At 37.6% G+C, this 17,248-nt stretch overlaps 1 protein-coding gene across 1 annotated transcript in view; it reads right to left on the bottom strand.

Annotated features, from left to right (window-relative positions):
• LOC127581042 (immunoglobulin-like and fibronectin type III domain-containing protein 1) overlaps positions 1–14,017 on the bottom strand; it is a 44,673-nt gene extending 30,656 nt beyond the window's left edge. Inside the window, exons 1-8 of the mRNA XM_052035100.1 lie at positions 13,972–14,017; positions 12,817–12,939; positions 11,363–11,502; positions 9,944–10,043; positions 8,136–8,181; positions 7,404–7,581; positions 654–767; positions 21–189 (exon numbers count right to left, since the gene is read on the bottom strand). Of these exons, the coding sequence (XP_051891060.1) occupies positions 21–189; positions 654–767; positions 7,404–7,581; positions 8,136–8,181; positions 9,944–10,043; positions 11,363–11,502; positions 12,817–12,939; positions 13,972–14,017 (916 nt within the window). The remainder of the gene's footprint in view (positions 1–20; positions 190–653; positions 768–7,403; positions 7,582–8,135; positions 8,182–9,943; positions 10,044–11,362; positions 11,503–12,816; positions 12,940–13,971) is intronic.
• Between the last annotated feature and the right edge of the window lie 3,231 nt (positions 14,018–17,248).

Below are 17,248 nucleotides of genomic sequence, written 5' to 3'. Positions count from 1 at the left end.
TAGGCAGAAATGGCACTTACGACTGATATCAACCTCTGTTGCAAAAACAGCTGCATCCTCCACATTTATCTTGTACATTCCAATATCATCTGGCTGAAGATCCTTGATACAGAAGTTATACCTTTTGCCAACCTTCTTAAGGTGATGCTTTCCATCCTCACTCATTGAATATGGGATCATTTCTTCATCCTTTAACAAATTACGAACCGAGCAGAATCCAAATGGAATGAAGAAGTTAAGAATATTTACACTTTTAGATGTAGATTTACTTTTACAGTGTTTAAACCAACCAAATTCTTTCACTTAATGTGAATTAGTAAGGAGAAAAGTGATAGGCATCTGATCCGGATGAACCCCACCTGGTACATTCACAAAAATGTGAAAAGGCACATTTTAATCTAAACCTTGCATCTGGAAGATTGAAAGAAAGGAAGACAACTGGACAAATGATCATAGGGAGAACATATTGCATTACTGTAACTAAATTATTGAAGGAAAAGTATTATATGGTAAGGTGATATCTGAACAAGTAACTTTTAGATGGAAAATAATGAGTTTGGTGCCTTGGGTAAATTCAGATTGAATGTTCTTGCCCATATCTAATATGCTATATTTTACTGTTAAAATTTCACTAAGCGACAACTCATAGTCACCTTATATAGGAAAATATTCAGATTTGGATTCTTGAGCTCCATATCAAATCCGAAGTTAGCTGAACCATCTGTCTTTGTTTCAACATGTTTCAAATTGCCAATATATTTCAAGTACTAGAAGTAAAAAACAAGAACAAGAAAATTAAGTTAGAGGTTGCACTGATCAGAAGTACACTAAGTAAAGCTGTTAAATATCAGCATTTGAAAGATACAGTTATTTTCAATAACTGAATTTGTGAAGGAAGGAATATCCAAAATCCCCTGTTACTGCAAATTGAATTTGTATTCTTTGTGAAATTCTATCTATCTATTTCAGGGCAAGTTAGAGATTAACTGTCAATGCAGGTCAAAGAATTTAATGATCACATTGCTCTGATCAGATCCCAGCATGAGCACTCCATTCTGGCTGCTAAGAATCTATGATAATACTTCAACCTCAAGTTTTGCAGACAAACATCATGACACTAATTTATTGACCGGGAGATATGATTGATAAGCAAAGAATGAAACTTGGACTCAGCAAGTTTATAAGTTTTTTTCGTTTAGGGGAAGTGAATGTCACAGAAAAGAATAGCATTTAATTCCCATATCTACAGACCCTCAAAAAAGGAATAGTGAGTCGCCTTCTTGATCAGCTGCAATCCTTGTTGTGAATGTCCTCCAGGGAATTCCTGGATTTTTAACAGTAGGCAAGAAGAAATGGCAAAATATTTCAGAATGGTGTGTGACTTACGTGACTTGGAAGGAAGCTTGCAATTAACTTTCTATATCTTTATTGCCACATCATTCTAATTTGTAAGGTATTTGGCACATGTTGAGTTGTTTCAGTGCCATTACATATGCTACACGTTTGCGCTGCAATACCCTGAATGTACTGAGAATGAATGTTCAGCTTGGTGGATAGGATGCAATCAAATGGGCTGTTTTGTCCTGTATGGTGATAAATACCTTGAGTGCTGTTGATGTTGCACTCATCCACGAGAGTATTCCATCACATTGCTGGAATGTGTTGTGGATGGAGGAAAGACTTTGAAAAATTGGGGAATGAATCACCCACTGCAAAAAAAACAAGCTTCTAACCTATGCTTGTAATCACAGTATCTATCTGGCAAATTCAGTTAAGTTTCTGGTCAGCGATAATCCTCAAGCTGTTGATAGTGGGGATCTGGAGACGGTGATTCCTTTGAATGTTAGCGCAATTGATTAGACATTCACTTGTTAAAGGTGGTCATTGGCTGGTGCTTGTGTGGTGCAGCTGTTACTTGCCACATCAGTTCAAGCCTGAATGGCATCCACTCTTGCAGCATGCAGCTAGAAACCATTATCTGAGATTTTGCAAATAACACCAAACATTCCCACCTTTGACCTCTGATAAAGGGAAGGTCATTGATGAAGTAGCTGGAAATAGTTAAACTTTGTACATTTCCCCGAGGAATCCCTATAAGTGGACTGCTTGGCCTGCAACATCTACAGCCATCTTTATTTGTGCAAGATCGTCGAGAGTTTTCCTCTTATTTCCTGATATCTTCAATTTTACAAGGGCTCTTTGATGTCACTTGGGTTAGTGAGTGCCTTTTCTCCATACTTGGAACAAGGTTGTCGTGAGGTCTAGAGTCAAGTTATCCTCAAGGAAATCCAGACTGATCATTGATTAGCAGATTATTACTGAGTAAATACCACAGTTCAACAGCATTTAAATCATATCACTGATGATTGAGAATAGACTTCTCCAATAGATGGAGACACAAGAGAGACTGTGAGTGCTGGAGTCTGGAGCAAGAAACAACCTGCTGGAGGAATTCAGCAGATCAAGCAGCATCTGTGGAGGCATTCCTGGATATAACTGGGAAGGGACTGGACAAGAGGAGACAGGATAGAGTTGAAGCATGAGGAGATAGGTTCAGTGGGGCAAGAGCAGGCAGAAACAATGAGCCTACCAGGACAGTCCTGTTTGTGAATCTTGGATAAGAGATGGAAGCGGGAAATGCGGGATTGGGGCACTATCAGGTTGGGGGCTGTGGAGGGAAGATCTCCTGATGTGATGAGATCTATGATGGGCTGGGAGACGGTGGCCAGCTGCAGGGTCTTGACCAAAAACATCAACTTTCCCATTGCTCCATTGCCTCCACAGATGCTGCTTAATCTTCTGAGTTCTTTCACCAGTTTGTTTTTACTCCAGTAACTGGCTGGATTGGATTTGACCTACTTTTTGTGGATATCACACAGATGGGTAATTTTTATCTTTGTTGAGTGAAAGGCAATGCTATAGGTGCACTAGAATAATATTAGGTGCAGCTAGCTCTAAGGTTAAGTCTTCAGTAGGTTGTCTGTTTCCAGTGGTTTCAGACATTTTTATACATCAATCTATAACATTTACAATTCTGCAGATGACCCTAGAACAGGATACAAAATTGTGTATTTTTGTGGAAAAAGTCAAATGAAGAAAATCTGTGAGATTAGGATCTTGGTCAAATATTCAAAAACATAACTCAAAGCTTGTGCTGAATTGTTTCTTCAGCAAAATGATGATCAGTGCATGGTGGAGGGATAAATTCTATCATAAAGGATTATGATGGTTGAATGAGTGATGACAAGCCAGTGGTCTTCTCCATCTACAACTCTTTTGTGGCAATTCTCTGATTATATGTCTTTGGCTACTGTCTCTCAATAACTGAATGGATTGAAATAGCTTGATATTCCTGTGAAGTTGCACTTTCCCAATAATTTCTCCCAATAATTATAACTTTCCCAACGATAAGGTCTTTAATGAAATAATAATTTGAAAAGACATTAGAATGAAAGATATAAGTACAGAATTTTTAGTTATCATGGTAAAGTACTGGTAATCATGCCTCCATGTGGAATAAGATTATGTTTCAATAACAAGTATAATGTACTTTGGTAACTCTGGCATGACCAGTGCTCTGGGAGATAAACCAGTCATCACTTGTTTTAAACTGGAGGAGATAGCACAATATATTTCCCTCTTATGCTTTTCAGTACATTTCCCTGCTGGGTAGTAAGTATTTGAAAATCTTACATGAAACGCACAGTCTTCGATTTAATTTGTTTCAGTGAATAGAAAATGATGGTCTGTGCAAATGCAGTATCACTATATATACACTAGATGGTTTAAACTCTATTACAGGCTATGAAAGTCAATACTCTACCATTTATGGTTCAAGTCAAGCACATGAGTGAAATCTGAGCCAATTTGCTCACAGTTTATGTAATGATTTGCACCCTGTCCCCTGTTTGTCAGTACAGGATTCCAGATGCATCACAGTGACTGCCGGTCAATTGATCCCTTTTGACCAAAAATGCTGATAATATTATTGGGAAATAAAAGTTTTCATTGTCACATAAATTTTGTGGAATCATGTACCACAAAATTTGGTTCTGCTGCGTGCAATTTTGACATGAGGGATAACAAAGTGGTTGCAGGTCTCGCAGCCACATTTCCACTGTGAAAAGTAATTTTGAGAAGGGCACTTGTACAACTACAGCTAATGCTGGACATATGCAAAGAAAGCAGATTATGATTTCTATTAATGCAGCCTCAAATGTGTGTGAAGTTGTATGTCCATTCAGTAACAGGGAGGATCATTGTAAACTATCTTTGATGATTGATTCCTACTGGCTGTTGTGATGATTCCTGATGCTTATTAGAACTTTTTAAGGTGAAGAAAATTGGGAGGGCAGGGGATATTAGGTGCTGCAGGTTTCTGAACAAACTAGTCACTCCGAGATATGGGTTTATTGTACCGATCTCAACTAAGTTGAAGAATAAGGAGGAGGAGGTAGAGAACTGATAAAAGAGACAGAAGTATTCTGGCCATGTCCAACTTGAGAGTTCAAAGAGCAATTCTATGTAAACTTCAGTGATTCAAGGTCTTTAAGAGACTTACACCTCAGTAAGATCATCTTGCTTGACCTTGCTGGTGGAACTGTAATCTTAGAGCAGGGTGAAGACTGTGCTGCCATGGGGCTGTCGAGGTCACCATGGCCATTAAAAATTTGTGCACTGGGCTGCTTCCAGGCTATTTGCAACACTCCTCAGATCACTTTCCACAGAAGGACACCAATTCACAGGACTGCTTACATTTTATTTCCTCTTGCCAGAGAGCAGCAGAAATGTGGCTCCTCCAAGCATGTGGCTCCTTGATGGCGCAGGATGCCATTGATTGGCCATATATTGCCTTTGGTGATGTGCATCACTGCTGAGAGGTACTGCAAGCAGAAGAGATTCCACGTCCTTTACATCAAGCTTGTGTGACCCTAGGTGTCACATTGTGCTGGTATGTCTGGTAGGAGATATGATGCCTTCATTCTGTGGCAGCCTGTCATGTTATTTGCATTTGAGCAGCCACAACATACGGAAGGGTAGCTATTAGCTGTCAAATGCTTTGTCTTGCTAAGTCATGACTCCACTATGCAGTCCATGTGCACATAGTCAGTGTGCATCTAACAAAAACAATGCTGCTACACAAAATGCATGGAATAAACTAATAGCATGCTGACAAAGTTGATGTCCTGTCTGGAGGAACCTTATCACCTGTGGTGATGGGTACTACAAGAATTGAGTTTGATATGCTGTGGTACACAGGAATCGGAAGGAGAGCTGAAGTGTGGACATAACCAAGAAAGTCCTTTCCTGTAACTGACCCATCCAATTGTAACACAAGTTAATGCAATCTCATTTCGACATTCCACAGCAATCCTCAATTTGGTCCCTTTGATGAAGACAATCAAATTGTCTACTTGATTAGTAATGCACAAATAAAAGCAAAACAAAATGAGCATAATAAACCAAATTCATGTATCACTTCTCACTTACAAAGGGCACTTAATCATCTCTGTGCCTTCCAATGGTGTGAATTTCTCATTTGCCTCATCCCATTTCACAGTGCTCTTCCAGCAAGGCTTGTGGAAGGTGGATGCTGACTTCCAACAGAGGAGATTGTAGATGATCTTGGTCAAACATGAGCAGCTCTGGACCTAGAAAGCTAAGTTCTGGTGTATGCCAGCAGTCTTGACCAGCTGGCCGATAAGTAATGGCACTGTAAAAATGTTGTCATTCAGAGGGATGACTACAGGTTTGTCTTCCACGTAGTCACTGGCATGCACCCTTTGTGGGCCTCAACAATCCTAGCAATTAGCTGGAGGCCAGATTACTGTACTGTTGTGGTACTCTGCAATCTCATTTGAACATTGGTATCAATAGCCACGAACTAAGCTGGCCTGGCAACAAACTGAACTTGTGTGAGAACAGTCTGTGCCTACAGGAAGACAAGCTGAGATGTGTAATTCTTCACTGCAGAATCTAAATATTCAATATTTTGTTCTGGCACTGGAGCAAAGGCTGAGATATCCATTGTCAGGCCCTGTGTCATGGTGAGGCCCAAATGTGTGCTAATGAATTCTGCATGGATGGAATTTTGCCCATGTAGAAAAGGAAGGCATTTAAGCTCCACTTAAAGCCATGTTCAAAAACAGTGCTAGAGTACTACATCTTATTTAGTGTTTCATAGAATCCTTCAGGCAAATCTGTCAATGCACCAAGATATGATGTGCTAATCACCTTTCCCTTTGCCTTCCTCACCTGGTTCCATCTGCCAATCATCCCCTCCCCATCTGATTCCCCCCATCATCTACCATCTGATCCCACCTCTCCCTCAAACTGTCATATCTTGACGATGCTTTCTCTTCTTTCTCAGTCCTTATACAGAGTCTCAACCTGAAATGTCAACATACACCTTTTACCTCCATAGATGCTGCTTGACCCACTGAGTTCTTCCAGCCTTCTGTTTTTTTGTAGGAGCAGGAATAGTCCACTTTCCCCCTCAAGCCTGTCCTGTCATTTATTAAGATCATGGCTGATCTTCTTTGGGCCTCATTTACTCTTCATTGCCGGTGCTGTAGAGTCAGCAATTTCCTGATCATTCAAAAAATTATCTTCCTCTTCTTTTAACATCTCCAAAGATTTATCCTCCTCAACCCTCCGAAGTGGGGAATTCCAGAGATTCACCACCCTCTGTGAGAGTCCTCTCATCTTGTATTATGTTCCCTTGTCTGAGACTATCCCACAAGTGGAAGCATCTCACCATCTACCCTGTCATGCCCCCTAAGGATTTTACAATTTCAGTCAAATCATCCCTCTTTCTCCTGAACTCCAAAGAATACAGTTCCAATTTCTTTAGTTGTTTGTGATAGGGCAACCCTCTCATTCCAGGAATTGGCCAAGTGAACCTCTTCTGGACTACAAACAAGATGTTGGAGGAACTCAGTAGGTCAGGCAGCAGCTGTGGACAGAAATGGACAGTTAACGTTTTGGGTCAAGAATCTTCAGGACTACCTCAAATGCTAGTAAATAATTTCTTAAATAAATGGACCAAAACTATACATATTATTCCAAGTGGAACTGCACGGATCAATCATGCAGATTAGCAACCAGCACAAAGTCAGTGTGCCACTGGCAGTGGAGGCAAAGGGCACTGATTAAACATATACATAATCTGCATGCTCATTTTTAGGGAGTATGACATTTAGATTCATAATCCACCCCAGCTTCTCAACAAATTCTCCCATTTTATGTAACCATTATTATAGGACATTACCCTATCATTACATTTAATCTGTCATGACACATTTTGCTTCATTTCAGATCTTTTCCTGATATGATCTTACTTAAAGTAAACCATGATATAGCCACAGTTATCAGCTCTTTAAAAGAAACATTAGATACATTACCGCTGCTTGCTTTTCCTCTCTTTCAATTTTCATCTGCTTCAGCTTTCTCAACATGCCGCGAAAGTCAGTGAGGCCATATTGCATGCAGATCCTTTCATAATCTTTCTTGTCAGCATTCATGAGAATTTCCCAGACCTTTTCATCCACAACGTTATCTCGTTTCTTTTCAGGCAGGGCACTGCAAAATGTCAATGTAAGATGGAATTAGTCAATGGCTTAATTATATATGTCACAGTGAAAGATCATAAAATGCATGCATTTAATTCAGTGAGAACTCAATAGACAATTGCTAGTTGAGTAGTTTACCAATGCCTTTACTATCAGATATCCACAAAAAGTGCATATTTAATGATTAGGCCTAGACATTCCATCGTAGCATTGCAAAGAAAGCTGTGTTGTGTGGTTGAAAATTAACTGAAGGAGATATTACCCACTTGTTAAGGCCCCCCTGACATGCAGTGTGCAGGTGCAGAAATCCAGAAGCAGCTAATCTGTGCTTCTCCACAGAAACATTGATTGGCTATTCTGGTCCATTATGTTGGCTGGACGGGTAAATTACGATCTTGGAATCTCTGTAGAATATCTAATACTTTTCCAGTACAGGTTGCAAACTTTATTATTTTTTTTCTTTGTGCAAATTCTAATTGGTGGCACACTTTTGTCTTCTAACAAGATTAACCACATGTATAAAATAAAATTAAATTATGAATGGTATATTCTATAAGTGATTACCGTTTCTTCAGCATCTTCCGAAAATCCACTGGGTCAGGCACTTTTTCTTTAGGAAAAAGAATAAAAGATCACAATATATTTAAACTTGGACCAAATTATTGGCCTTTATATAGTTAAAGTAGAACATTCTATTTTGATTCCAAAAAATTATCCTATGTTGTGGTGAATTTTAGAGTAAGAGACAAATGTGTTTATGCAGCTATATAGCATGTTTAGTACTACTTATGGGGGATGAATAGCCAGAAATATGTATCGTTGCATTCAAATACAAAGAGTTAATAATGCCAGACTTCCTCTGAATTAAGCTGTTACTATAGTAAAGTTTTCTTTACCTGATAAGAAAATACAGATCTCTTCCCATATTATTCTATACTCAGCGACTGACACTCACTGGAATTCAAAGAATGGGAGGTGATCTCACTAATACATATAAGATACTAGGAGAGGTTGACTGGGTAGAGGCTGAAAGGTTATTTTCTTTATCTGCAGAGTCCAGAATGAGGGGGCATGAACTCAGAATGAGCATTTGGGCATTTAGAGGTATGGAGAAATTTCTTTATAGAGAGAGTTGTAAACCTTTGGAACCCTCAACCTTGGAGGGTTGTGAATGCCAAGTCACTGAGCACATTCAATATTGAGATTAATAGGGAATCAGGGATATGGTGAACAGCTGACAAAATGGGGTTAAGGCCAAGGATCAGCCTAGATCTTATCGAATGGTGAAGCAGGCTTGAAGGGGACTTACTCATGAACTTATTCTTTATATTCTGTAATTGCAAACACTGCTATTCCAGAAACAGCCAGAAGATGGTATTTTGTCATCTGCCCTCTTTCATTTTGTTTTATATAAATGCAAGTTTTCCTTTTTAAAATTTCTTTTCAGTTTGTCTTGTTGTTATGCTAAACAATAATGTTTCTTTGCAAGATATAAAGAAATACTTCATTTTTTGAAGTATCTTTGCTCACCTTTTATTTCTCCAGGTTTTTTAAGTTTCTTCTTGAAGCCAACTGATTATGTTCACATGAACAGAGAAGATAAATGCATGAATTAATATACAAAAAATGACATTGGAAGAGAAACAAAAATGTCTGAGCTTAGCGCAAGAAGGTGGTACTGAGGTAGAAGATAAGCCAAGATCCTATTGAACGGTGCAGAAGGCACAAGGGACTGAATTGTCTGCATCTCCTTCTATTTCTCATGTTTGAAAATATGAATTGATCATATTTCAGCCTTTATCAGCTATGTTACAATTGCAAACAAATAAAACCTTGATGATTCCAGTAAAACTTGGAAAATTTTAAGTTTTGGGAATGGATCATGTAATTCTGTTGTGGATGCAGGATTGCACATTACTTACTTCCAACTTTGTCATTCATGAATAATTGAATTAGTTTTAGAAATGGTGTTATTTATCATATCTCTCTGTTCTGATATATTCACGTATCTTGATATTTCTGTTTACATTCACTTTACAAACTCCAATATTATTTACTGCACATACTAGGTCATTTCAGGGGGCAGTTAAATTACCCTCAAAGGTGAAAGCCAGAACGAGATTAAAAACAAGTGTCCCTATCTAAAGATCATTGGTGATCATAAAAGGTTCATCATTCGGGATATAATTTTAATCATGTAATTGTTTCTCATACTTTTCCTTCCTTTGATGCTGGAGGATACTCCAGGTAGTAGTAGTATTGGGAGTAGTGATCAGAACAATGCAGAAGTATTGACGATTGCTTATGTATATTTTAAGTGTTAATTCAAGCTATTTACTTCTAGCCTTAGAGGCATTATGATAGATTCTCACCTTCTATAATATTCAGATTTGTTACACACCTGGCTTCTCCATATTCATTAGAAAAGACGCACTTATAGGAACCAGCATCCTCTGCAGTCAATTGTTTTACCTTAAATAATAACACAAATGAATTACTCCTTTTTGGAAATGTTTATACAGTTTCCTGCATCATATTCAAGTGGTTTCACCATCACTGCAAACTTGGTGAATGGTTCGCAACCCATTGGCTATGACCCATGAAGAGGTGAGAGGATTGCACAGGTTGTAAAAACTACTGTTGAAACTTGCATATTATTCTCAGTGTAAAAAATAAAATGGTAGTTTTTGCTGTCAAATAGTAAAGACTGTGTGCTTCGGAATAAAAGTAAGTACATTTTTGATATTAGATTGCAGTATTGGCAAAATACATATAAAATAGAAAATTCATGAATATTTGAGCAGGCAGATAAAAAAGTTACTTATTGTTATACAAATTAAACTCACCCTAGAATTCAGTGAATTTTGGATGAAGCACCAGATGCATTTCTTTAAATAAAAAGAAAATAGCTTAAACTTATTTTGTTCTGATGAACGATCTACCTGGAATATTAACTCTAGTCTAGTTGGATAGTCTGTCTGACCTGCTGAGTACTTCCAACATTTTCTGCTTATATCATATGTTTTATTGTTTGGCCACGTGCAGATTTGACAAAAAAGGCTTTCAATGTGTCCTTGTGGTTGTTTTGGGGACATTTTGTCTATCAAAGGCAGATTAAAGGTAAGGAGTGTAGAAAGTTGGGAGGTAGACTAAAATTACTATCTTGATTCTGTTCTGTATATTCTGTCTTTACACAGAAAGGGAGGTCAACTACATTGTTCAGGAAAAAGGAAAGCCAACACTTTCCTTTTGCATTGCACTAAAGACTTGCTGAAGAGCTATTTTTGATTTTAAAAAAAGCTAGGAATTACTTCACCTGCTGAGTTTCAGTTAATCCATTGATAGGACAGTAAAACTCTGGCAAAACGTTTGCTCAACATGGACTGTCTGCATATGATGTACAACTGGTTCTGTGATATTGTTAGCACGATAAGATGGAAGAAAACATGAGCTCCTGTAGAAATACAGTGGCCACTGTATTAACAGTTTTAAAACTAAGTATTGCAAGTGGCTAGCTGACACTAGTTAATTTTGTAACTTTGTCCCAGGAGCAATATAGTCTATTATAAAAAAACTAACTATAATAAAAATCAGACCTCTAATGGGAGGTCCATCGTAAGCAGCCAGTGATATCTACATTCCAACCTAACTATGTATTTAGAAGGCTAATGCTCTCATTAACAAAATAGAAGTTGATAATACATCATGGTATTGCACATGCCAAACAGCAAGTACTTATAGAGACATAGAGGAATCATAGAAACATTTATTACACAAAGTACTAGTCATACCTGCAAAATGTGTTCACTTGTAACTATGTCTTGGTAGATTTTGTAATTGTTATCATTTGTTAGATTTTTCTCTTTGAAGGTCCAGACTACAGTAGGCTTTGGATTTCCTCGTACAAGTGCTTTAAAATTAGCACTTTTACCTTTTGAAGAGGTATTAAAATATGTTAATTAAACTACTTCCAAAAGACAAAAAAATCATTGGAGTTTTATTGCAGTATGTAAATAATGATTTCATTTATGGATACTCCATATTGGTCTGGATTCAATGGCAGATATTTATGTTACAGGTAGGATAAGCAGGAGTATTTGTTCAGTCAACTTTTTGGTATTGGTATTAGTATTGGTTTATTATTGTCACTTGTACTGAGGTACAGTGAAAAGCTTAACTTACAAACTGATTGTACAGGTCAATTCATTACAAAGTACAGTTACATTGAGTTAGTACAGAGTGCATTGATGTAGTGCAGGTAAAAACAATAACAATACAGAGTAAAGTGTCACAGCTACAGAGAAAGTGCAGTGCAATAAGGTGCAAGGTCACAACAAGGTAGATTGTGAGGTCATAGTCCATCTCATTATATAAGGGAACTGTTTTTTTCAGTTTCCACTCCACACTCTGAAGAATGGGAAACTAATAAAATGTTGCATGTGAGATCACAGCAAATGGCATCACCCCATTGTTTTGTACATTTTTGTTTATCTAGACATTGACAGTTCAGCGACTCTCAGCTCGGTAGGAGATGCAATGTCAGTAATGGGAGTGTTTAATGATTGAACCCTTGATTACTCCAGCACAGCGTCAAATCTAGACTGCAGAGCTACAGAGTTACAGGATACTGTGGGGTAGGAAGCCATTCCTCCCACTTGACCTTCCACTCCTCGGCTCACACCATTACCTGTCATGCTTTTGCTTTTCAATTCTATGTCAAAATCCAGTTTGAAAGCTACAATTAAATCAGGCTGCACCAACCTTGCAGATAACATATCACCTTGCGGATTATTATAAACCCAATGAATTTTTTATAAATGTCACCTCAAATCACTTGTAGGTTTATTGTCAGTTATTTTGAATCTGTATCCTGCTGGTGGAAATAGAATTTCCTTATTTAATCCAAAACCCATCATTGGTTTCAACAATATTATTGTCCCCTTCTCTGTTATTCAGGAGAATACTATTAGTTGCTCTAATCTCTCACCAATTTATACTTTGTCACACTCTATTCAGCTTCAAAAGGAGGCAGTCTTACTCCACTTCTTTCTGTTGCCCAGAAATTCAGGTTCATGCTATCAACTGAATGTCATCATAATCTCCAAATCATATTGCACCACTGATAAACTGGCAGCGCAAATGTAGCCTCAGGTAGGTTGAGATTTAGAGAAGATTTTCTGAAGGAGAATTGTCTCTAAGTATACAAGGACACATCAGAACTCTCATAACTGCTTTATTTCCTTACCCTCCTGCATGGTCAGTGAGATTGGTCGGCGTTCAATGTCAGGTGGACTACATCCTTCTGGGATATTTTCTGTATATTCGACCAGTGTGACTCCTGGAACTGATGATTTCTTTATCTTGACACCTATAGGTTTCAACAAGATAAAAAAAACCAGAACCTTGTAGTTTTTATTTTAGTAAAGGATTTCTAGTCTTTTTAATTAACCACTTGCTCTTATTTTCCTTGGGAAGCTGGCTTTCAAATTATTGGGAACCACTCACAAGCATTGACATAGTACTGTGCACATTGCCCTGACTTCCAAATCGACCTTTATACTACCACAAATGAAATGGTGATAAATGCAGAAATCATTCATGTTGGTACATGGGAATTAGAGTAGATAAGTAGAACCGATAACATTGTGAATCTCCTAGATCTTATGCTTAGATCTATTATTGTTAGGGAGACTTGATACTAACCATCCTAGCTAGAAACTTGAAGTTTTTAACCTTCAAGAGCAGTGACTGAAAAGTTACAGCATGAAGTTCAAGAAAATATAGAAAGCCAAAATAGCATTGAATTAAAGTACGAGGATGCATCTTCATATAAGACAAGGGAAATGTAGGAATGAAAGCAGATAGCTCTGCATATTGAAAGTGATAAAGCATATGGAATGGATCTGTAGGTATCATTATGCAGAGAACAACCAAGGAATCATTTAAAAAGTAATTAGATGCCATGATGGGACCATGATTTGAAGGTTGTCTTCATTTGTAATTGACTTACAATCAATTGAAATAGAACTGAGTAAAAATAAGATACTTGAAGCACAATATTTTGTCATTTAATCATTAAGGAAAGAAACTTTGATCATATTCACCCAAGCAGTGAGAGAAAGTCACTTTGCGTGAATCGACTGCAGAGTTGGCAGTGACTCTAATTAGATTAGTCATTTGATAGCTGATAGCTGCAATGTGGAAATGGGAGATTCTCTCCAGTACATAGTCCGGTGGTTTGGAATTGACCTGGGTTCAATGAAACTCAAGCCTGCAGCAAAACTGCATTTTAAAAATACCCACGTGGAATATACGGTATATGGTGATTTTTGGAAACTTTTTAAACTTCTTCAATTTTGCACTAAAAGAATGCATGCTCCCAAAAATTAAAAGGATTTACCTGGTGCAGAGCTTTTAGCTGCTTGATTAATAACTTTCTTGTCCATGGTTTGCCTCTTGTTTTCAACTTTCTCAAAAGTTTATGATTCAAAGCTGTTAATTGAAAGAAAGTAATATATTCACTATCAGATTTTATGAAACTATTTCCAATAAAGCCTTGAAGGATAATTTTAAATGGATCACTGTGTTTGCATTGAAGAATGTTATTGTTTTGATAATTGCACATACACTTAAGTATTTGAAGGACAGCACCTCTCCAACAATGCTGCACTATCTCATCACTGCACTGAGTTTCGGCAAGATTTCCATGTTCTGGAATGGGATTGAGTCGGGGGGGAGTGCTACCAACTGAGCAACGGCAAACTCTTTTGCAATCATACACCAGTCACAGATGCAAAACCACCAAATATGCTTAACATCTTTTTAAACTTTCTTGTTTCTCTCTGTCCTCTCCACTTGCTACTTATACCGGGCCAGGATTGAAAGTTGGAATTACTGTTCATGGGCCTGTTCTCAAATGAGACTTGTCAGATAACTTCCTTGTTGTTACTGTTGACATTTATTCTTAATGTTAAGACATGGAAGTTGTAAGATTAACAGAGAACATTTTTTGAATATAAGCACCACTAAGAGGACTGATGTTTTGAACAAAGGGAAATCTTTGATCTTAATGCACAATTATCAAAACACTGACATCTTCAATACAAACACAGTGATCCATTTCAACTTATTCTCAGAGAATGACACTTCAAGGTTATATCAGAAATCATCAATATGAGGTGCATTGGGTAATATAAATACATATATGACTCACTTCAGGAGCCATGTGCCTATTGATTGAACAAAATACTTTGCAAGTGGTTGAGAGGTTCCCTGTTTTCCTGTTGGAGGTCATATGACACCTACACCTTTATGCATCCAAGACCTTGGTGAAGTAATTGCAAGTAGTCCATCACTAATGAAATGTTTTCTATTTATATTACAGAAGAATCATAGAACAAATTATTGGATCAAAGAATGGTTACAGCACAGAAGGAGGTCATTCAATGCACTGGTCCACACCAACTCTACCACAGCAGCTCACTAGTTCCATCGCCTGCTGCTCCCCCAGCCCCTTCTTCAGGGCCTTGCAAATATTTCCTCATCATGTATTTATTTAATTCCCTCTTAAAAGTCACTGTGGAATCAGAATCAGGTTTATTATCACTGACATAGGTCGTGAAATTTTTTGTTTTGTGGCAGCAGTACAGTGCAAGACATAAAGACATAAAAATTACTCTAAGTTACAAAAATAAACAAATAGTGCAAAGGAGGAATAATGAGATAATGTTCATGGGTTCATGGACCATTCAGAAATCTGATGGCGGAGGGGAAGAAGCTGTTTCTGAATCGTTGAGTGTGGGTCTTCAGGTTCCTGTATCTCCTCCCCGATGGCAGTAACGTGAAGAGGGCATGTCCCGAGTGGTGAGGGTCCTTAATGATAGATGCTGCCTCACCTCATCTGCAAGCAGTGCAATCCAGATTCCAACAAAATGCTGCATAAAAAAGTTATACTCTTATTTCTTCTTACTTATGATCATAGTCCTCAATTGTTACGTCAATGGGAACAACCTTCCATTGTCCACTCAGTCCAGCCTCTGCATTATTTTATATATTACTTTCAAATCTCTCTTAACCTTCCCTAAAGAAAGTCCCATCCTCTCCAATTTATCCTTGTAACTGTAGTCCCTCATCCCAGGAACCATTCCTGGAAATCTCCTCTGAACTCTCTCAAATGACTCTGTACTCTTCCTTCCATGAGGCGATCAGCACTGAACACACTATTCGGGATGATCCCACACAAGCATTTTAAAAAAAGTCAAGACCTGTTAAATTTTATCTATCAAAGTAGTATTTCCTTAAGGTTGCCTGAAATTCAGCAGTTCATAATCACTGCTGAGCATATTAGCCTGGGGTGTTAAGATTTGTTTAACTATAATGCTCTTTGAACACATGTGGTAAGTGCTGGAATTTAGACATTCTTTTAGCACGTTTTTGATTCAAACTGGATCAAAGCTATAAATGGACATTTGAACTTTTAGGAGTAAGCTCGTCTGTTTAACAGCGATAATATTTTCCACTAGAATTTGCTGGAGGAGAAAGATAGAAACATCATTCTACATTCTGGAATAAACCAATGATCTATGTAAACAGGGCTGCAACTTCTCAACCAATCAAATCAAAGGATCATGAAACTGACCACACAATGAAGGATGAATTTAATGTTAAATAAGATACAGAAAGAGAAATAGGAATAGAAATAAAATGTGAATTTGAAGTGATGAATGATAACTGTCACAGCCATAACATGCGGGTCTATTGACCAAGAGTTGGGAAGTGGCATTAGTCTCCTGTCTAATTTTGGTCAGGAGATTAATGCTACATATACCTGCTACATAATATACAGTCGACCTGCATGTTATGGCTGTGACAGTTATCATTCATCACTTCGAATTCACTTTTTATTTCTCTTTCTATTTCTCTTTCTGTATCATACTTAACATTAAATTCATTACGGGCCAATGGCCTTCTCCTGTCTCATTGTTTCTATGATAAAGAAAGAGACTCCACTCTTGCAATGGATAACTTTTAGTGCCAGACTGACAGTAATCAACACTTGCCACATCATTGAAAGGATACTTGAAATTACTTTTTCTGGCAAGTTTACTCTGTATCTAGATTACAAGTGCAGGAACTTCAGGTCATTCAATGTATTTGAATCTTGATGAGTTTTCCTTAATCCATATACAATCACAGATCAAAAGACTAAAGTTTCATTACACAAAGAAATAACTCCATTCACTTTCCAGATTCATGTTCGATCTATTTAAACTCATCTTATTTATTTCTCTTTCTGTTTATCTAATTTCCTTTTAAATACTGTGGTAAATTTAGAACACAGAAAGGATGGACTTAAATGAAGAAACTTTATTGAGAAAAGATTATGGACTTGAGAATCTACTTCACGAGTTTACATTCTTTAGGAAGCCTTTTTATGTCTTCCTCTCCGTTACTTTTTCACCTAGCTTTGTGGCATCACCATGCTTTACACTATCTTTGGTTGTACCAAAGGCATTCACATGTCAGAGATATTTATGACGATTCAAGTTCTTGACAGTTTTGACATCCAGTTCAGCCCAAGGACATTCCTTGTAGATTTACAATTGCAAAGCCCTGTGTAGTTCTCAGCCTTGACAATCAGATTGGAACTAGCTAGGGACCCAGTCAGAGTAAGAGTG

The sequence above is a fragment of the Pristis pectinata genome, chromosome 20 (assembly GCF_009764475.1).
Source record: "Pristis pectinata isolate sPriPec2 chromosome 20, sPriPec2.1.pri, whole genome shotgun sequence".
In the NCBI taxonomy this organism is placed as follows: Eukaryota; Metazoa; Chordata; class Chondrichthyes; order Rhinopristiformes; family Pristidae; genus Pristis; species Pristis pectinata.
The sequence above is the reverse complement of the archived record's forward strand: the minus strand, read 5'-3'. Positions and strand labels throughout refer to the sequence as shown.